The following is a 22,832-nucleotide window of genomic DNA, read 5'->3' as shown; positions in this document are numbered from 1 at the left end:
TTTCAGTCCAAATTCTCGTATAATTTGATTCGAACATAGTCTTTCATTTTAAATTCTTGTAGAATTTCATTCAAAATTCTTGCATAATTGCATTTGAAATTCTCCGATAATTTCATTCGAAATTTCTGAGGACTGTCATGCGAAATTATGGTAAAACATAATTCAAAATTTTGTTTTAGCTTTCGGTTGAAATTAATTTAAAAAATAATTACAATTTCAAAAGAAATGCATTTTAAAATTGAAAAATTCTCGCAAAAATCATTTCAGAATTTAATTGAACTACAAGTATCGCAATCGCAAATCTTTAGAAGGTCATCGAACCTGTGTGAACGGAACAATCAATTTCCCAAACATCCATTATGTCTTTATGCCATTCACTCCCTATGTTGACCCAATACTCGCCGAAAACGCTTCGTAATGTGCTTCCAAACAAAACTGCCCAAATGACGGGCAAATGATAGGGTTTCAACCGACTTAAACACCGCACACGATCTCCTCGGTTTGATCTCGTTACGCCTAGAGGTCACAGTCACTTACGTTGTGATCTCAAGAGGGATCAGGACCGAAACCTGTCATTATCGGCACACACACACACACATACCGTAACCATCAGCAGCAGAACCAGAGGCAAACGAAAAAGCGATCACCGAAATTAGCATATTAGTTAGTAGCTCACGACAACACACGCAGTATAATCAGTCATGACAGCAGCACTTGTTTCGTGCACGTGACGTCGTTGTCGTCGAAGAGGTGGTTCGAAGGTAGGATGATTGAAGTTCAAAGCAGCTGGTCGGTCAGTTTGGCATGGTGAAAGTCAGGCGCTTAGTGTTTAGGCACCGAGGAATTGTGCCCTTCGTAAAGTTCAATTTTTGGACTGGTCTCCAAATGGTAGGGGGGTAGTTTTTCAGGACAGTCAGTTCTCCACCAATAATGCTAGCAGTGCTCAGTGCGTCAATTTGACTTTAGCTTTGCAGTGTTTACGTTATAGGTATGGTTATAGGAAAGGAAAAGTGGTCACAATACTCACTCCAAACACGAATCCGAGGATGGCGTTCTTGGCCTCGAACTTGGGGTCCGATGGAATTTTCCGCTTGTCACGGTCAAGGTCGTTGCTGAGCGAGGCGTCCTGTGGAAGAAAGTGGAAGGAGAAGAGATTGCATGGGTGGTGGGTGTGTAAGGGTTAACAAGGAGGTGTGAATGTTTTTTTTTTTTATAAATGACTGACGGAGTTGTAATCAGAACTGGTGAATAATGACATTGATGATGAGAAAAAGTTTCGATCATCCTTTCTTCAAATATTAATATTGACTTCAAATTGTGAAATTGATTTTCAATCCTGTGAATTCTACAAGAATTTCACTCATCAACAAGATCGTGCTAGGTTTTCCTCTGCAAGAATGTCAAATAACAATTCTTGAAACAGTTCAGACAATGGTACTACACTTGTTGTGATATTTGATTTGATATTTGAAATTAACATTTTCTTATGAATATTAGCACCAATCTGGCTCTAACCAGATCAATCAATTTAATAAACAATTAAAATGCTATGTACATCTTGCTGTCAAGGAAACCTTCTCGCCTCATAATATAAAACCTGGACCAAGTCTTATTAATAGTTTTCCCTCATCAAAACAAAAAATACCATCAGTCAAACCGCATCGAATCCAATCAATTTGTGCCCCAAAAATCAAAAGCTCCATCTTCGCCATTCCAAATTTCCCCACAATCAAACAATCATCCGACTTTTGACCGGCACCGGTCTCTCAAATCGATCCAAGGTCGTCCGATGATCATCGGAAAATTTTCCGCTTGTTAAGTCCGATATACACCACCGCTGCCGGGTAGTATATTACCCAAGCAGGATCGCGCTTTGAAATCGCTCCTCGGTCCACAGTCACAGTCAGTAGGTAAGTCGGCAGCTGCAACAGCTGTTTGGCTCGATGTCATAATTTCTGCTGCAATAGAGAAAACTCTTCTCTCGCTCCTCTTCTGGCCCCGTCGCATCGCATCCAAGCGCAAAGTAAGTAAGTCGCTCTCGCACACAAGCCGCTAGCTAAAACTGGCTAATAGGTGGGCAAACAGAAGAAAATCAGATGGCCAAATGGCCACGAATCCGAGAAAAAGTGGGTAAATTTCTTCTTCTCACCACTTTCGTCCAGGTGATGAAAATTGACTGATTGGATTCGATTCGATTGGATGATTGTTTAGGAGGAACAGTAATTGATTGCGATTCGAGCGTTTTTCAATTATCCAAAAAATTAAAAAGCTTATGCAAAAATGTTTGCAATTTTTTTTTGTTTGATTCTCCGTTCGGACGGTTGTCGCCCAATGTGCAATATTCCACGCCACCAAGACCGTTTATGAGTGGTTTTAAATTATGCAACCGCACGTCGTGCCTTCTCCGTTCGTCGGTTGAGCAGAGCGCGCGGATGATACAGCCTGGCTGAGCATTCACCGGAGAGATTGTTTGCATTCGACGTAGGTTTCAGCAGAAGCCATGGGGCTTGAATCACCTGACTGGCCTGGTTTCGAGGCGATGGTTTGGTTAATTTGAACAGGTTTTGAGATCAGGCTGAATGTTTCGGTGTTGATTGTTTTTGCCTATTGTAACTTTCAATCCATAGCAATAAAATTGAATTTGGTTTAGAAAAGTTTGGTTTGTTTCTATTTCCCGTTCTAAGAAAGCATCAATTGGAATTTAGTTTAACCTTCAAGTCCAAGCCCTCAAGAATATCAATTTCGTTTCACAAGTTCAGCAGACTTTTTAAAATTCTGCATAGTTAAAAAATGGCTGATAAAACTAAGCCTAGCCAAAACCTGAACCGTCAACTAAATCCTGGAATAGTTTGAAGCGAAATTGTACAAGAATTTTAAAAAAGTCGTCCAGCTTATGAATTAGAATTCTTGTTAAATTTCCTTCCTTCGTAAAAAATTCTAAAGTCTGTTCCATTTATCATTTGATCGCACAAAATGAATCATTCCTCAAAGAGGAATAACATACAAAAACGCTAAAAATATCATTTTGTAGGTTTTTCATCATGTCTTACACAGTAGTACTGTACTACCTTATCTGCCATCTTTTCCCACCACTTCTCCAAATCAGATGGTGTTTAGATTGTTTAAAATAGACCAACATTTTCGATGGGTCGAAAATCTGGTCAATTTGGTGGATTGATACTGTTTTCAATAAAATCGACTTTATTCTGCTTGTACCATTCAATGACATCCCTGCTGTATCGACAGCTGGCTGACTAAATGAATGGCAAAAATCTCTTCTGGACACATTCCTTCATGGTAGCTCCAGTGATGAATACTGTTGTTATCTTTCCACAACTGCAGATGCATTGCCAAATCATCAACTTGCGAGCAAATTTATCTGCAAGGACAAATTTTAACTCACGTTTGTCCGCTATATCCAAAGTTCATTTTTACGTAAGTTTCATCGTTTGTTTTCAACGTTAGTGTGCAACATTTTTCAACGGCTCTCGAGTTCCATTTTCGATAGCTTTCATATATGAAAGTTTCACCAATGAATGAAAAATCCTTCCAGATCAAAACGCTGTCCACAGTTTCTTGCCTGGACAACTAGAGACGCAACAAGAATTAAAAATAAGCGGCAAAATAGTTATACTGATGAATTTTTTGTAGAATTTTCTTACAATTTTATTAAAAATTCTTGTAAATTTCCTTTGAAATTCTTGTTGAAATCTTGTATAATTTCCTTAGAAATTCTTGTAGAATTCTCTTTAATGTCTTGCAGAATTTTCAAAGAATTTCATGTTGAATTTCCTTAAAAATTCTGTTAGAATTTCCTTGGAAAACCTGGGGCATTTCCTTTGAAATTCCTGCAGAATTTACTAAGATATTTTTTAAGAACTTCATTTGTTCTTGTAGAATTTTTTAGAAACGCTTGTAGAAATTTAATTGAAATTCTTGTTGAATTTCCTTAGACAATTTGCTACAATTTTCTTGTAAATTCTTGTAGAATTACCTAAAAAAATTTTGTAGAATTTCCATTGAAACTCTAGTTGAAATTCTACTAGAATTTCTTAGGAGATTCTTTTAGAATTTTCTTAGAAATTTCCATAGCACTTCCATAGGAATTCTTGTAGAATTTTCATAGACATTCTTGTAGAATTTGCTTTGACATTCTTGTTGAAGTTACATAGAAATCCTTATAGAATGTTCTGAAAATTTTTTGAAGAATTTCGTTTAAATTCTTATAGAATGTCTTTACATTTATTTGTACATTTTCCTAAGAAATTCTTATATAAATTTCTGAAGAATTTCCGTAGCAGTTATGTTGAATTTTCTTCGAATTTTTTTACAATTTTCTAAGATTTTTTTGTATAGTAACCTCAGGAAATTCTTGAAGAATTTCTGTAGAACTTTTTGAAGAAATTTCTTTGAAATACTTTATGAACTTTCTTTGTAATTCTTGAAAAAATGTCTATCAAATTCTTTTAAAATTTTTTCTAGAATTTTACCAGTATTACTTGGAGAACCTCATTTAAATTTCGTGCATAATTTCCTAACCAATTTCTCTAGAATTTTGTTAGAAATTCTGGAAGAAATCCTTTAGAATTTTTTAAAACTTCCTTAAAAATTCTTGTAATATTTCCTTTCAAATTCTTGTGTAATTGCCTTAGCATTTCGTGTAGAATTTTCTAAGAAATTCTTGGAGAATTTCCTGAAAAATTCCTGTAGAATTTCTTTAGGAATTCTTGTAGAATTCTTATAGAAATTCTTGAGGAATTTCCTTAGAAATTTTAGTAGAATTTCCTTAGAAATTCTTATAGCATTTCCTTGAAAATCCTTGTAGAATTCCATGCGCAATAAGTGAAGACTTTTGTTTTAAATAAGAATTTGTTTAGAACTTTTCATCAAATGTAGTTCGAAATTTTAATCGAATTTCCTTAGAAAGTTTTCGAAAGAACTTGGAATGAAAAGTTTCTAAAGTAGAAATTCCTGAGAAATTCTTCTAGAATTTCCTTAAACATTCTTGAAGAATTTCCTTAGTAATTTTTGAAAAATTTCCTTATAAAGTCTTGAAGAATTTCTTATGAAATTATTATAAAAATTATAGAAATTCTTGAAGAATTTCCTTAGAAATTTAAGCAGAATTTCTTTAAAAATTATGGTAGCATTTCCATGAAAATCCTTGTAGAATTCCATGAGCAATTCGTTAAGACTTTTGTTTTGACTATGTTATAAAATTTCTTTGGAACTTTTCATCAAAACTAGTTGGAAAGTTTAATAGAATTTTCATAGAAAGTTTCCGAAGGAACTTGGAATGAAAAATTTCTAAAGTAGAATTTCATTAAAAATTCTTGTAGAATTTTCTTACACATTTTTGTAGAATTTTCTTACACATTTTTGTAGAATTTCTGTTGAAATCATCGTAAAATTTTCGGCAAAATTCTTATAGAGTTTCCTTAGAAATTTTTGTAGAGGCACTTCAAATTTTCTTTGATATTAAAAAAAATCTTTGAAATTTATGAAGAATTTTCATTGAAATTATTTTCAAAATTAAATTGAAAACTTTATATACTTTCTTTTGAAATTCTTGTAGAATTTGCTTATAATTTTTTTTTTCTAGAATTTAATGAGACACTCTTGTAGATTTCAATCTGAAAAAAAATAGAGTACCTTTTTTTGAAACTCATGCAAAATTTTCTTAAAAATCCTTGTAGAATTTCTTTAAAATAACCTTAAAAATTCTTAAGGAATTTCCTTAGATGTTTTTAAAGAATAAGCTCAAGATTTTTTAGTAAAATTGCAATCGAGTTTTTAATAGAAATTCCCTAGAAATGGTTCTAAATTTTTCAAAAAAAATCTGGTATCATTTCCATAGAAATTTAAGAAAAATTAACATAAAAATCCTCGAATAATTTCCTTAGAAATTCTTGTAGCATGTCTGTTGATACTATCGTAGATTTTTTTAATACTCGTAGAATTTCCTAAGAAAACTACCGTATTTTTGAAGAAATTCTTGAAAAAATTTCTGTGAAATTTCCGAAGAATTTCCTTTGAATTTATTGAAGAATTTTCTTTGAAATTTTTGAAGAAATTTCTCTTAATTTCTTGCAGATTTTTTTAAAGTTCTTGTTGAATTTTCCATATAAATTCTTATAGAATTTACTGAAACGATATTATTGATTTTTTTTTGATTTTTTTGTAGAATTTCCTTTAAAATTCTTAAAGAACTTTCAAAGAAACTGTTGTGAAAAATTTCGATAGAAGCTCTTGTAGAAAATATTCTAGAATTTTCTAAACAGTTCTTGTATAATATTCTTTGAAATTTCTGTAGAATCTCCTTTGAAATTCTTGTAGAATTTTCTTAGACATTCTTGTAAAATTTATTTACAAATGATCGTAGATTTTTCTTTGAAATTCATGTAGAATTTCCTAGTTAATTCATGTAGAATTTCCTCAGAATTTCTTGAAGAATTTTCTAGTACATTCATGAAGAATTTTCTTTGAAATTCTGGGAAATTTCCCTTTTAAATTCTTGAATATTTTTTTCAAGAAATTCTTGAGGAAATAACAAACACATTTATGTAAAATTTTATTCGAAAAATTTGGAGAACTTCCACATAACTTTAATGTAAAATTGTCGAAGGAATTCCTTTAGATTATTTTTAATTTTGTAGGTTTTCCGTAAGAAGCCGTGCAGAATTTCCTAAGAAATAATTGAAGAATTTCCTTTGAAATTCTTGTAAAATTTCCTTAGAAATTCGTATATAATATCCTAAGAAATTCTCGTTGAATTTTCTTTGAAGTTCTTGTATAAGATCCTTAGAAATTCTTGTAGAATTTCCTTAGAAATTCTTGTAGAATTTCCTTAGAAATTCTTGTAGAATTTCCTTAGAAATTCTTGTAGAATTTCCTAAAAAATTCTTGTAGAATTTCCTTAGAAATCCTAGTAGAATTTCTTTAGAAATGCTTGTAGAATTTCTTTAGAAATTCTTGTAAAATTTCTTTAGAAATTCTTGAAGAATTTCTTTAGAAATTCTTGCAGAATTTCTATAGAAATTCTTGCAGAATTTCTTTAGAAATTCTTGTACAATTTCTTAAGAAATTATTGTAGAATTTCCTGGGAAATTCTTGTGGAATTTACTTAGAAATGATGGTAAGATTTCCTTAGAAATTATTGTTGAATATTCTTAGAAATTCCTAATAAATTTCATAAGAAATTGTTGTAGAGTTTGTTTTGAAATCTTGTAAAATTTCCTGAATTTAAATTTTTTTATAAGTTCTTGTAGAATTACTTAATAAATTATTGTAGAATTTTTTTATAAATTATTGTAGAATTTCTTTAGAAATTCTTGTAGAATTTCTTTAGAAATTCTTGTTGAATTTCTTTATAAATTTTTGTAGAATTTGATTATAAATTCTTGTTGAATTTCTTTAGAAATTCTTGTATAATTTCTTTAGAAATTCTTGTAGAATTTCTTTAGAAATTCTTGTAGAATTTCTTTAGAAAATCTTGTAGAATTTCTTTAGAAATTCTTGTAGAATTTCTTTAGAAATTCTTGTTGAATTTCTTTTTGTTGAATTTGTTGAATATTTTTGTTGAATTTCTTGAGAAATTCTTGTAGAATTTCTTTAGAAGTTCTTGTAGAATTTCTTCAGAAATTCTTGTAGAATTTCTTAAAAAATTCTTGTAGTTTCTTTTAGACATTCTTGTAGAATTTCTTTAGAAATTCTTGTAGAATTTCTTTAGAAATTCTTGTAGAATTTCTTTAGAAATTCTTGTAGATTTTTTTTTAGAAATTCTTGTAGAATTTCTTTAGAAATTCTTGTAGAATTTCTTTAGAAATTCTTGTAGAATTTCTTTAGACATTCTTGTAGAATTTATGTACACATTCTTGTTTATTTATTTTTTATAGAAATTCTTGTAGAATTTCTTTAGATATTCTTGTAGAATTTCTTTAGAAATTCTTGTAGAATTTCTGTAGATATTTTTGTAGAACTTTCTTACAAATTCTTGTAGAATTTCTTTAGAATTTATTCTACAATTTCTTTAAAAGTTATTGTAGAACTTCCTTGGAAATTCTCGTCAAATTTACTTAGAAATTCTTGTAGTATTTCCTTAGAAATTATGGTAAGATTTCCTTAGAATATTCTTCGAAATTCCTAAAAAGTTTCATAAGAAATTGTTGTAGAATTTGTTTTGAAATCCTTGTTTAACTTCATTAGAAATTCTTTTATAAATAATATAAATAAATTTCTTAGAAATTTTTGTAGAGAACCAAGAAATACTTGAAGAATTTTCTTTGAAATGCTTGTAGAATTTTCTTTGAAATTCTTGTAAAATTTTCTTTGAAATTCTTGTAACTTTTCTTTCGTAATTCATGCAAAGTTACCTCAGAAATTCTAGAATAATTTTCTTTGACATAATTGGAGCTATTTTTTAGAATTTTTTGTAGAATTTAATAAATCATTTTTGTAGAATTCAATCAGAAAAATTTGGAGAATTTTATTTGAAATTCTTGTAAATTTCATCAAAAAATGTTGTAGAATTTCCTGCGATTCATGTAGAACTTCTTTAGAAATTCTTGTAGAATTTCCCATGAAATTCTTGTAGAATTTCCCATGAAATTCTTGTAGAATTATGTTTGAAATTCTTGAAGAATGTCCTTAAAAAATTCTTGTAGAATTTCCTTAGAGATTCTTGTAGAATTTACTTAGAAATTCTGGTAGAATTTCCTTCGAAATCCTTGAAGACATTCTTGTAGAAGTTCCTTAGAGATTCTTGTAGAATTTCCTTAGAAATTCTTGTAGAATTTCCTTAGAGATTCTTGTAGAATTTCCTTAGTCATTCTTGTAGAATTTACTTAGAAATGCTTGTAGAATTTCCTTAGAAATCCTTGGGGAATTTTTTTAGAAATTCTTGCAGAATTTCCTTAGAGATTCTTGTAGAATTAACTTAGAAATTCTTGTTGAATCTCCTTAGAAATTCTTGGGTAAATTCTTTAGAAATTCTTGTAGTATTTCCTTCGAGATTAATGTAGAATTTACTTAGAAATTCTTGTAGAATTTCCTTGGAAATTCTTGTAGAATTTCCTTTGAAATTCTTGTAGAATTTCCTTAAAAATTCTTGTAGAATTTCGTTACAAATTCTTGTAGAATTTCCTAAGAATATTTTGTAGAATTTCCTAAGAAATTCTTGTAGAATTTCCTAAGAAATTCTTGTAGAATTTCCCTAGAAATTCATGTACAATTTCCTTAGAAATTTTGGTAGAATTTCTTTAGAAATCTTTGTAGAATTTCATCAGAAGTTCATGTAGAATTTCTTTGTAAATTATTGTTGAATACTCTTAGAAATTCTTGAAAAATTTCCTAAGAAATAGTTGAATTTGTTTTGAAATCCTTGTTAAACTTCCTTAGAAATTCTTGTATAACTTACATTAATAATTTCCTCAGAATTTCTTGTAGAGAAACCTCACAAATACTTGAAGAATTTTCATTAAATTCTTGTAGATTTTTTTTTAAATCCTTGAAGCTTTTTTTTTAGTAATTCTTGCAGAATTACCTCGAAAACTCTTGAAGAATTTTCTTTGATTTATTGCAGCTATTCATTAGAAATTTTTGTTGAATTTTGTTAGTCATTATTGTAGAATTTAATCTGAAAAATTTGGGGTGTTTCATTTGAAAATCTTATAAATTTCCTCTTAAATTCTTGTAGAATTTCCGTAAAAATTCTTGTAGAATTTGCAAAGAAATTCTTGTAGAATTTCTTTAGAAATACCAGTAGAATACTATTAGATTTTTTGTAGAATTTTCTTAGATTTTCTTTTGGAAGTTCCTTCGAATTTTTGGTAGAATTTCATAAGAAATTGTAGAGAAATTTTCTTACAAATTCTTGTAGGATTTCTTTAGAAATTCTTGTGGAATTTCCTTAGAAATTCTAGTAAAATTTCTTTAGAAATTATTGTAGAATTTCCTGCGATTAATGTAGAATTTACTAAGAAATTCTTGTAGAATTTCCTTAACAATTCTTGAAGAATTTCCTTAGAGATTCTTGTAGAATTAACTTAGAAATTCTTGTTGAATCTCCTTAGAAATTCTTGGGTAAATTCTTTAGAAATTCTTGTAGTATTTCCTTTGAGATTCATGTAGAATTTACTTAGAAATTCTTGTAGAATTTACTTAGAAATTCTTGAAGAATTTCCTTGGAAATTCTTGTAGAATTTCCTTTGAAATTCTTGTAGAATTTCCTTTAAAATTCTTGTAGAATTTCGTTACAAATTCTTGTAGAATTTCCTAAGAATATTTTGTAGAATTTCCTAAGAATATTTTGTAGAATTTCCTAAGAAATTCTTGTAGAATTTCCTAAGAAATTCTTGTAGAATTTCCCTAGAAATTCATGTACAATTTCCTTAGAAATTTCGGTAGAATTTCTTTAGAAAACCTTGTAGAATTTCCTTAGAAATTCTTGTAGAATTTCTTTGTAAATTATTGTTGAATACTCTTAGAAATTCTTGAAAAATTTCCTTAGAAATGGTTGTAGAATTTGTTTTGAAATACTTGTTAAACTTCCTTAGAAATTCTTGTATAACTTACATTAATAATTTCCTCAGAATTTCTCGGAGAGAAACCTCACAAATGCTTGAAGAATTTTCATTAAATTCTTGTGGATTTTTTTAAAATCCTTGAAGCTTTTTTTTTAGTAATTCTTTTAGAGTTTCCTCAAAAATTCTTGAAAAATTTTCTTTGAATGATTGCAGCTATTAATTAGAAATTTTTGTTGAATTTTGTTAATCATGATTGTAGAATTTAATCCGAAAAATTTGGAGAGTTTCATTTGAAATTCTTGTAAATTTCCTTTAAAATTCTTGTACAATTTCTTCAGAAATACCAGTAGAATATTCTTAGAATTTTTTGTAGAATTTTCTTAGATATTTTTGTGGAAGTTCCTTCGAATTTTTGGTAGAATTTCATTAGAAATTGTATGAGAAATTTTCTTACAAATTAGGGCAGGATTTCCTTAGAAATTTTTGGAGAATTTCTTTATTTTTGTAGAATTTTATTTGAAATTCTTCATGAATTTCCCTACAAACTAGTGTTTTATTTACATAGATATTCTTGAAAAAGTTCCAAGGAAATTTTTGAAGAATTTCCTTAGAAATTTTTGTTGAATTCTCTTAGAAATCCTTGTTGAATTTCTTTAGAAATTATTGTAAAATATCCTGAGAAATTGTTGAACAATTCCCTTGGAATTTATTTTTTTTTAAATTGATTAGAAATTTTAAGAAAATTTCTTTAGAAACCTCCTAAAAGAACTAAAATGAAATTCCGCAAGAACATCGAAAAACAAATCAACAAGAATTCAAGCGAACTTTCACAAGAATGTCGAATAAAATTCCTCAAAGAAATCCAATTAAGCTGTATACGCATAATCAGGGTTACTTCCACTCACTTGGTATAATTTTTTTTTATCAGAGTTATGAAATCATTAGATATTATAATGATAATTCTTACTTTTAAGTTACAAGAACAGGTCGTGAAGTATGTGTTTGACACATTAAATCTGTCAATATTGCTTCCAGTACGTCACAATCAGTGATTTTATGATTCGTGAGCGCTCACTCTGAGTGAATGCTCACGAATCATAAGATCGCTGATTGTGATGCTCTGAAACCAAAATTGACAGGTTTTATGAGTCAATCACATACTTTATACCCTTTTCTTGTTACTTACAAGTACAACATACCATTATATTATCTAATGATTTCAGTATTCCAAAAAACATTGTTTTATAGCAAGTGAGTGGAAGCAACCCTGCGCATAATGAATGAAATTCATCATCCAAGAAATTTGAACGAAATTATTCTAAACCCTCAAATGAAATTCTTTCAGATTTTCTATTTTTTTTTGTTTATAAATTTATTTGATTAGGCTCAATTGAATTGACTATACAGAGCCGAGAATTCTTATTCACTATACACTACATCTTAAAACAATAGTCAAAAGGTACAACACAATAAACACTTTATTTGCCGCTATCCAATAAGCCTTCTCTATAACAACGGGACCTGCTTCCAGTGATTTCATTGTATGGCAGTATAGCCAACGGTGGGCAGAGCGCTTCCATTGCAGCAATGGACGCAAAACGTGGTCCTCACTCACACATTCATCACGAAACGGTTGCTTTCCAAAGTCGACAACGCATCGACCGGAAGGAACTGCTGTTGAAGAATAATGAGGAGGACCACACAATGGTTGCTGTCGAGTAAACAGGCAATCGCGTGACACACATTGAGAGTGGCCTAATTCTTATATATATATACGAAGGCATTTTGAAATCTAAGGTTCAAGAAAAATATCTGAGTACTGCAAACTAACTCAAAATGCTTGTCATCAGGAAGCCGAGTCAAACTGTCAAACGGGAGCCAAACATTCAAAAGAGCTCAGAAGTCACGTAGGTAGTTACTGTTTGAACCACAAGTAAAGGTGTTGCCACCAACTGAAAACAAATTAAGAATTATAATTATGAAACTGTCGAAACATCAACCTTAGTAGGTGGATAATGTAAATCAGTGTTTTTATTTGATATTAATAATGCCAAAACTGTGTTGCTGAAACAAGAGTGTGATCAAACTTTATAAAAGTCATGTGAGCTTTGTGGGCGGGTGCACTCCCATCACCATGTATACGTTATTTCTGGAGCAGAGGAGGAGGAGCCAAGAGTTCATTTGACAGCATTTATATGCAATTTCGTGAGCTGTTTCAGCAAAACAATTTGAAGCTTCGGAAGATTTTCAAGATGTTTGAAAAATAAAATCGGCTGGGTTCGCAGTAATCAGATAAATATAGGTATTTTTGGAATCGGTATTACGTCTAGAGAATGAAAACCGATATAGGGGAAATGTTTGCTTGGGCAATACCTTAACCTATTATCGTCAGGGGGTAAACAACGTCCTTGAGGGCTCAATTTTGGTATCTGGATAAATTGTGTTTGAGAGCATCCATTGGCCAAATTTGAGTGCTCTAGGACTTTGCTTACCCCCTAATACCGATAATAGGTTAAGGTATTGCCGAAACAAACATTTCCCCTACGACAACATCTTGAAATCATGATGGCAGCTTTCGGTTGAAGAAAAAGTGGGAAATTCTATCAAATACCCATACATACGTTCTTTTTTTAAAATCGAGGAAATGTCTAGAAGCCGAAAATCGATATCCGACGGCATTTTGAAATCCAAGACGACGGCTTCCGATTTGAGGAAAAGTGTCAAGCACTCTAAAATATGGGTATTTTTGGAACGGGGATGACACTTAGATGCCGAAAATCGATGTCAGACGCCATAATAAAATCCGAGTAACGTCTAGAAGCCAGAAACCGAAGTTTGACGCTGTTATAAAATTTGGTGGCTAGTCCCCATTCCAAAAAACCCATATTGTAGGGTATTTGACACTTTTTTTGAAACCCGATGGCTGCCATCATGGATTCCAAAATGGCGTCGGCTGTGCTACATTTTTTGACCAATTTGTTTTGGGTAGATTGAGAGTAGCTTCTGCGTATTTATTGATCCAGAACATTCAATCGAATCAACATCTCTACAATAAAGTAGCATTCAATGATGTTCTGACATGTTGAAAGTTCCCAATCAATTAAAAGTTCTGTTCGACCGCCATGTTCAAGTGCAAACTGTGCGATTCTCAACATTGTCATAAGTGTACAATTCACGTGGGAACGATTCGAACAATCCATCATTTCGTGTATGATTAGCATAAACACTCGGCAACCAGCAAGTTCATGCCAGGTGTGATTGCGTGTAATTTGCACTCTAGTTATGATAGGAGCTCCCACAGCCGTCGAGATGAAACGACTCGATAAACGTTCGAGTGTATCTGAAAATGGCCGGAAATCTTCATTCCACCGCAGGACAATCACCACATTACTCGAAAAATCAAGGACATACTCCTGGACCAACAGCGTAGGTGAAAGGCGAGTGTTGAACATGTTTTGCGAGCAGCCATCAATCAAAATACAGTTCATGCAGCAGATCGCTCGACCTTGAGTGCCCAGTTTAATAGGGTTCGTTCAGAGCTCGATTTCGCATTCCGTGTTAACGTTTGTAAGGACCTTGCCAGGTGATATTTATCTGGAGCAAAACTGTTTCGATTAGCATACGTAAGTGTAGCCTGCATCGATGAGAATTGCCTTCCCAAAAGCTACAAAGAAGTGCTTGATGGTCATTGTTTTCAGCCTTATCTTCAAAGCACTTAAATGTAAGCTGGAGTCGTAAATCAGCCTCATTCTTCTGGAAATTTCCCTCGAATCCAATCGAGAAAACCTCATTCTAACCGCCCATGTCCCACTGCCCAGGAGATCAACTCGACATTTGAAAGCCACCGGTGTGCAGTGCAAAACGAGAACATGGCAAAATCCGATCGCAGGCGTCGATTCCGAAAGGCGGCGGTAGCAGCCAAGGAGAGTTAGTTTTTGCACATGTTCGACACCGACACCAACACCAGCATCGCCAAGGTGCGGTGGGCACTCTTAGTTGCAGCTATTCGCAATGTTTTTGCTTCAGTTCCAAATTTGGACAGCATGCAGGAGCTTTTTCTAAAGGGTGAATTTGATTTTCGGGGGAAAGACTTTTGCTGAAATTGATCGAAATTAGTGAACTGCCTTTGCAGATCGCAATCGGATCCGATCGGAGGCAATGACTTTGAGATATGGTTAGCGCGGTGATCGGAACTTAGGCGGTAGTGGGGTAGCAATATCAGCAAGCAAGCGAGCGAGCGTGGTGTGTGGTTTGGTCCAGTGTGGTGTTGAAGGCAAAAGTGGCTATAATGTGCAATGCGGCCGACGAGAGGTTAGCGATAAACATGTGCTATTTTTTTTGCTGCGCGCGTGAAGGGGGTGGGTTGGATTTTTCCGCTTGCCTTAGATGTTAGGACGACAAGACTGGCAAGACTGGTCTGGTTGGTATCTACTAAGAAGTACCAGTTAGTGGTGAGGCAGTTTTGGAAAGGTTGCTGGGTAGATGTAGATTCGATTCAATGTGTTGGTGTTTTCCTAATCTCAGGCACTAGAGGTCTCGAAGGCTAGTAGATGGAGTTTGAACTAAAGCAATTCTGAACGATGATATGTGGACGGACGAGGGATGATCGAAAAACTACATCGGAAACGGTACCTACAAGAACAAGAACGTAGTTAATCGTGCTCTCCTCAGAAGATCATTCTGTACGTACGTGAAATGGAGTTGACTAAATCCAACGATTTACATAAGATAACCGACACACTTTTCCATCAGTTGAAATTTCGTTTGCATAACAGCGATAGGCAAACCGTGTCATCCACGGATAGAAATCTTCAACAAAAACTTTGAGGCATCACACATAAACTGGTTCGAATGTGTGCCACTGAATTTTGATGCGGTTCGATGCACCCTGGGTGGATGATATTGGTAAAGAGTAAATGGGACGACACAGTTTGTCATCCAAAGTGCAAGGTTAGGGTGATGCAACGTTAGCTTAGGTGGTCAGTGAGATGTCGTTGACACTTTTGTGGTGAAGGATGGTGTGCTGTCATGAATTTATTTAGGAATTCATAGTCGAAATTGAATGCTTTGGAAGGGAGATAATTCACTATAAACTTTGTTTTATTATTATTATAAATCAAATACATGGCTTACTTCGCTTTTCGACCGAGGTTCTGTGACATTCCCTGAACTTCTACAAAACTCAACCTTATTCATTTAGCTTCTACATAGATAGCTGAGTTACCATAAATTCGATTCACTTCTATGAAGCAATTTGAACTTTTGAGAATTTAGTTGATTTTCTGTCAAGTTCAATTAAGTTCTATACAAATGTTGAACGTTTACGGCATCCCCTAGATTATTCCAAATTCGATCTGCCTAAATGTTAAACGAGGGTCCCGAAATTTGAAAAAGCTAACTTTCATTCACTTCATCCTCAAACTTGTATAAGTTTCCCACTGCTATGGAGATTTCCTGATTTATTTTGAAGCTCTCCGAATGTATATTAGATTCCCAGCATTTTTTTTCTCTTGAACATCTCCAAAGTCACTGAAGTTTCAAAAAAGGTCTAGAAAAATATGAGAACTTCCCCCAAATTTCTATAAAATGCTACACATTTTTATGTAGTTCTAGAAAATGATCTGCATTTCTACGAAGTTCATTGAAGTTTTGCGATTTTAACTAAATTTCCATGAAGTTCGCTGAGCTTTTACGAAGCTGACTGATCTCTTGTCTAATTTGTAACTTTTTTAGAAAGTTTCCATAACTTCTACGCAGTCCCTGAAGTTCTAAGAAGTTTTCTTAACTTCAATATGTTTCTGGAGATGTATGAAGAGCCTTGATATTCTATAACATTTCCTAAACTTTTACCAAGTTCCCCATCCTTTTAAGGGAGTTCCATTTTTGTTTTAATGTATGATGGAGGAAGCTTTTAACTAGAGTGACATATAAAAAGGGCCTATGCGCCAAATGTAAACAAAGACTTTTAAACTTCGATTTCTCGTGGTTTCATCTTGGCACACGAACACCAGAATCTGAGAGAAATTTTACTCTATCAGATGGTATAGTTAGTTTGTGTGTGTGGGTGTGTTGTAATTCATGAGCAATCGAGGTTTGAATGCATTGTTGCATTGAACGAACGGCTTGTATGACTTTTCACATGTTACTGAGCGCTAAGTTTCTGTAGTTTTTAGAAATTTCTCCATACTTCTGAGTAAATCTGACTCTCTATCTGTCAGTGGCAGTGTTAATCGATTACCCAAATTTGGGTTAACGTTTCTGAGCGTGTTGGCAGTTTGTTTCCTTTCTGTTGCCAATCTGGTATGTGAAGAGGGATGGCAGATATAATCTATCTTTGCCTTTATTTGTTTGGTTCGCCTTTAAGCTAATAGTACCTTCATACCATAGCTGATATAACGCTCTATAGGTTATCTTGATATCATATTATATAACGATACATCAGCTATAGTCTGAACGTGGTATAATGTCATGACGGCAGGGTGGGCATGTAAGATTGCATGAGAAAGCTAAAACTGTTTGCCACACCTTTTATTTTACAAAATTTATGAATTGATTACACGCTAAAATAATAATGTCACGAATGGTTTCAGTAACTTTTCTCACCGGGAGAGGGTATTACCATAGAGGTAACTCTAAGACTAGAAGGTCCCGAAGAAACGTGCTCAACTTTTTGGCTCAGCTCTGGTACTCTCTTCGGTTCCAAGCTAATCGATGCACCCCTCGAAACATAGGAAAATCCACGAACCCCTCATTTTACCTGTCAAACTTTCATAGCGAATCAAAACAAACATAGTGTAGTACTTGAATGTCGACTATAATGGGGTACGTTCATCGATTTGCTTGGGACCAATAGGCTAGTCAAGTAGTGAGCCTATTTTAAATTGTTAGTTCCCACCGGTTGGTATTACCGTTGCGTCTTTTCAGAAGCATATGGGAATTCGGGATGTGGGCCTTATTGTTATTTTATAATATTTGGTCTTATCATGTATTTCCAGCGGGTCTTTTTTGAAGTGCCCTCGGACCTTCTCTCAACTTCTTTTGGAAATTGTCTCGGAACCTTTTTCTAGTTTCCTCTGAACCGTTTCCAATTCCTCTCGGATTTTTTTTTTAAGTTCCCTCCTAACGTTTTTCAAGCATCCTCGGAACTGCTTTCAATTTTGCTCGGAGCTTCCCTCGAGCTTCCAGTTCTCTGAAGTTTTATCAGACCTTCTTTGAAGTTCCCTTCATCCTAGCCGGTAGTTCCAGTGGGCCTTCTCTGAAGTACCCTCGTACCTTCACCCAAGTTCTCTCGGACTTCTCTCGAGTTCCCTTTGAACTTGTCTCAAGTTTCCTCGAAACCTTTTTCAAGATCCATCGGAACTGTTTTCAAGTTCCCTCGGAACTTTTTTCAAGTTCCCTCGTAACTTTTCTGAAGAATGTTCGGAACTTCTTTCAATTTTGTTCGGAGCTTCTCTAGAGTTCCCAGTTCTCTGAAGTTACATCAGACCTTCTTTGAAGCTCCCTTCGTCCTACCTTGTAGTTCCAACGGGCCTTTTTCCTAACTCCCTCGGAACTTCTTTCTCTTGGAACTTATCTCAAGTTCCCTCGGAACCTTTTCCAAGTTCATTCGGGACATTTTCCAAACATCCTCGGAACTTCTTTCAATTTTGATTGGAACTTCTCTCCAGTTCCCACGAAACCTGTTTTAAACTCCCTTGGAACTTCTCTCAAGTTTACTCGAAATTTCCCAGAAGCTCCTTCGGAACATCATTTTACTTCCTTCGGAATATTCCTGAAGCTAGCTTGGAATTTTAATGAAGTTCTTCTGCAACTTTAACCCATTCACATTCATGTAAATTTTTCAGGAGCCCTTTTATCACTCAAATTTCCTCGGAAATTCCCAAGAACTCCCTCGGAACATCTCGGTACATCTCTCGGAGCTTTCCTGAAACTCGCCAGGAACTTTACTGAAGTTTCGTTGCAACTTTTATGAAGTTCTATCAGAGTTTTGAAAAATTGAATTCCATAAAAGTTCAGAGAGTATTTCAGCTCAAAAATGTCCATAGAAATAAGGAAATAACAAACATGCATTCAATTACAGATACCATAAAACTACTGAAAAGTTTTTACAATTTTTAGACAAAATGAGCTATTTTCAGAGGAATTCATCAAACTTCAGAGAAGATATCGAAGCATTAAATAAGTTTACGCTATTTCAGAGAAGGTCTTAACATAACAGAATACTTCACGGAACTTCCAGATCTCAGGCAAACTTCTTGGAAATCGATGAAAATTGTTGGATGTTCAGACACCTCCACGGACCTAACGATAAGTTCACGAAGCTTCCGACAAGTTTCATGAATTTTAGAGAAACAAAATCCCGATACCTCCGACAACAGCATTGAACTTCCAACTAGTTCAAGAAGCTTCCAACAACTTCAAGTAGCTTTTGACACGGTCACAAAACTTCCAACAAGTTCGCGAAGCCGCATTGAAAATGTAAGAGAAATTGATTGAACTTCAGGGCTGCAATTTCCAGAAAATTCTGGGAAGGTCAAAACGATGAAAATGCCCGCTCTACCAAATATTCTCCAAAAAACAAAACTTGTGGCAAACTCAGAAGCAAATTTCCGTTTTTTTAAAAGGCTAAAAAAATGGCATGTACAGCAAATGCAAGTGTCGATTTCTTACATCAAATGTAATGACAGTTCTTATAACTGGACTGTACTGCCTATTATCAGTCCCATATGGAAAAAGTAGGCATTGAAAAAAATGGTAGGTAACGAAGTGCGATTCCCATGTAAATATATGAAAAATCATAGCAAATTAATCAATAGTTGTTCAAATCAGTTGCATTGAAGCTTTCTGGTAATGTTGCATCAGCGAAATATACGGCAAATCGAAAATCAGAACTGCAACCAAGGCCCCACGAAGTCACTTTCAATCGAAAATCATCAAGCGACGATGAAGCTGTCAACCATCACTTTCAATTGAAAGTCATTCTGTCTTCTCTTCAAGCAGATCCACGTCAACATCAACAGAACCACTTTTGATCTGTTTTCATGCTGTTTGTTTTGGCTTGACTCGTGTTCATTTCTTCTTTCATTGTCAAAGGAACTTACTTTTGCATTGAAGCAAAGCTGTTCGATCCAAATTCGTGCAGTTTTTATGACTTTTGTTGCTTGTTCACTCGGTTCATTTAAGTGTATGCGTATAAATCTGTGCACGTGGATGTTGGTGGTTTGTTTATCCATCAATATGGGTAATTTTTTTAATCGGGGTGACGTCTAGAGATCAAAAATTGATATGCGACGCCATTTGGAAATCCAAGATGGTTTAAGAAAAATGTGAAATGCTGTCAAATACTTATCAATAAAGGTATTTTGGAAATCGGAATGATGTCTAGAGAATGAAAATCGATGTTCGACGCCATTTTGAAATAGAAGATGGCGGCTTCCGATTTACGAAAAAGTGGAAATACAGTCAAATACACATCAATATTGGTATTTTTGTAATCGGTATGAGGTCTAATTGATATGCGACGCCATTTAGAAATCCATGATGGTGGCTTCCGATTTCAGATTAAGTGGGAAATACTGTCAAATAGCCATCTATATAGGTATTTTTGGAATCGGGATGGCTTCTAGAGGCCGAAAATCGATATCCGACGCCATTTTGAAATCCTTTCTATTTGAGAACAAATGGGAAATGCTGATACCGTGCCATCAATATGGATATTTTTGGAATCGGGGTGACTTCTGGAGATTGGAAATCAATAGCCGACACCATTTTGAAATCCATGATGGCGGCTTCCGGTTTGAGGAAACGTTGTCAATTCTATCCAATACCTATAAAAAACAGTTTTTTTTTAGAATCAGGGTGTCGTCTAGAAGCCGGAAATCGATATCCAAAGCCATTTTGTAATCCAAGACGGCTCCGATTTGCAGAAAAGTGTAAAATATCCTAAAATATGGTTATTTACAAAATAGGAATGAGACGTAGATGCCGAAAATTGATGTAGCGCCGTCTTTAAATCCAAGCTGGCGGCTTTGGTTCAGAAAAAAACTGTGAAATACTGTCAAATATCGATCAATGTGGGTTTTTTTAGAATGGGGTTGACATCTAGAAGCCAGAAATCGATGTCCGACACCATCTTGAAATTCAAAATGGTGGCTTCCGATTCCAGAAGAAGTGTGAAATAGCCTACAAATGGCATCGAATATCGATTTTCAGCATCTACGCGTCGTCCTCGTTCCGAAAATACCCAGATCTTAGGGTGATTGTCCCTTTTTGTGAAACCCGATGGCCACCATATTGGATTCCAAAAATGGCATCGGATATCGATTTTCGGCATTCACACGTTGTCCCTGTTCTGAAAATAACCATATTGTAGGGTATTTGACACTTTTTCTGGAACCCTATGGCCGCCATAGTGGAGTCCAACATAGCATCGGATATCGATTTTCGGCAGCCACGGGTTGTCTCCGTTCCGAAAATACCCATATCTTAGAGTATTTGACACGTGTTATGAAACTTGATGGCCACCATCTTGGATTCCAAAATGGCGTCGAATATCGATTGTCGGCATTCCGTTCCGAAAATACCCATATAGTATGATAGTTGATACATTCTGAATCCTGATGGCCGCCATATTGGATTCCAAAATATCGTAGAATATCGATTTTCGGCACCTTCGCGTCGTCCCTGTTCTGAAAATAACCGTATTGTAGGGTATTTAAGACTTTCGCTGACCCCCGATGGCTGCCATCTTCGACTCTAGCATGGCCTCGTTAATTTAATTTTCGTTTAATATAAAATAATATATTATTAATTCATATAATCCGGATGCCATCCCTATCGGCAACCGATATTGTGTGGATACTATCCGGATACTATATTTTGATGCCTGCGTCATCAGGTCATGACCATGCGAATGAGCCCCGAATTGAAGTGAAAGTGGAAAAAAACGAAGGAAGCAGTTTTCGAGTCATTCATTGCGTCAATGAAAACAAGTCTTTGCTTCAAATGAAATGAATTGCAGCACTTGACAAACGAAACAAGTGATAGTTCAGTCATGTTTGAAAAGAGGAATGTTCATCGTGACTCGCTAACAAGAAACACGATGACTTACACGAAAATGATATTGCTCGAAATGAAGCGATTCTGCGAAGAGTTCATTTTCTTTTCGTTGTTTCGAAAATGTAGAACCCTGACTGTAACTTCACCTCTGGACGATTGAATTTAAGGATGGGGCTGATATGAACCGTATTCTAAATTGATTGATAACCGTTTTAATAGAATAATTGTATACCTTATTACGTTGTTGTTTTTGAGAAAACATTTTTAAGTAAAGTGAAGCTTAAATTGAATTGAATATTTCTTTCTAAATGTGAATGACAGAGTTGTCAACTAATGACCAAGATTGCTGACGAGAGTGACATTCTAATTAGTTAAAATGTCAAATAAAAGTAAAAAATATAAGCGAAGCTAAGCTCCAACGATCTTTGCGGAACAAATTCTCAATTTTGACTATAACCATATAATAGTGAATTCTCTGCTGAACCGTTTACCTTAGGATAGGTCTTGTTCATCTGAACAACTTTGCCCAAGACGGGAACCTTCTATCTAGTCAAGATGTTAAGTTAGGGCAAACAATGGAAAATTAATGTCACACAAGCGCCTCTTGGTGGGGTCCCGGCCCATGTGTGTTGAATGGGTGCGATATCCTACGCAGGTGGGGAAGCTGCCTTCCTGCACATTCGATTGCCGTCAATGGATGGCAATCGATGTCCGTCGGAGATTGGCACTAGATTGCGGAACAGAGACCGACGTTAAATAAAGGAAAGAAGAAGCGCCTCTTGGTGGGTGAATTCTGAACAAAACTCTGTTTTTTAAGATAGCTGTTGTCCATCTGAACAACTTTGCCGAAGACGGGAACCATCGATTTAAGTAGGATCTCCAGATAGTGTTATATCATGTGTATTTAAAATGGCGCAACTTGATCATTTTCGATTTAGCGTCATCTACTGATTAATTTTTTTTTCTTTATTAGAGAGATTTTCAGCCTTGGGCTGGTTGTTTACGATCCATGATTTACGTCCAATATGGATTACGTCTTGTGTAAAATTAGTTATTTCTAAGTGTGATATACAATGGTTGCTATGATGAGTTTTCAACGTTTGCTCTCCAGTTTTAAAAATGACGTCCAAGCAAGAGGAGCAACGTGTCAAAATTTTGCTCGCGTGGTAAGACAATCCGACGTTTTCACACGCCAAGTTGGCAAAATAGCTGGATGTGGCCAAATAGACCGTGACAATCAAAACAAAAGTG

At 34.3% G+C, this 22,832-nt stretch overlaps 1 protein-coding gene across 1 annotated transcript in view; it reads right to left on the bottom strand.

The window, feature by feature from the left end:
- The window catches only part of LOC135712293 (uncharacterized), a 43,886-nt gene that overhangs the window by 10,089 nt on the left and 10,965 nt on the right, over positions 1 to 22,832 (bottom strand). The window contains exon 2 of the mRNA XM_065235260.1: positions 1,028 to 1,126. Coding sequence (XP_065091332.1) covers positions 1,028 to 1,126 — 99 coding nt within the window. The remainder of the gene's footprint in view (positions 1 to 1,027; positions 1,127 to 22,832) is intronic.

The sequence above is a fragment of the Ochlerotatus camptorhynchus genome, unplaced genomic scaffold, assembly GCF_037179485.1.
Source record: "Ochlerotatus camptorhynchus isolate MF236.1 unplaced genomic scaffold, CSIRO-AGI_Acam_v1.1 ptg000467l, whole genome shotgun sequence".
Lineage (NCBI taxonomy): Eukaryota > Metazoa > Arthropoda > Insecta > Diptera > Culicidae > Ochlerotatus > Ochlerotatus camptorhynchus.
This window is presented reverse-complemented; position numbering and strand designations above follow the sequence as displayed.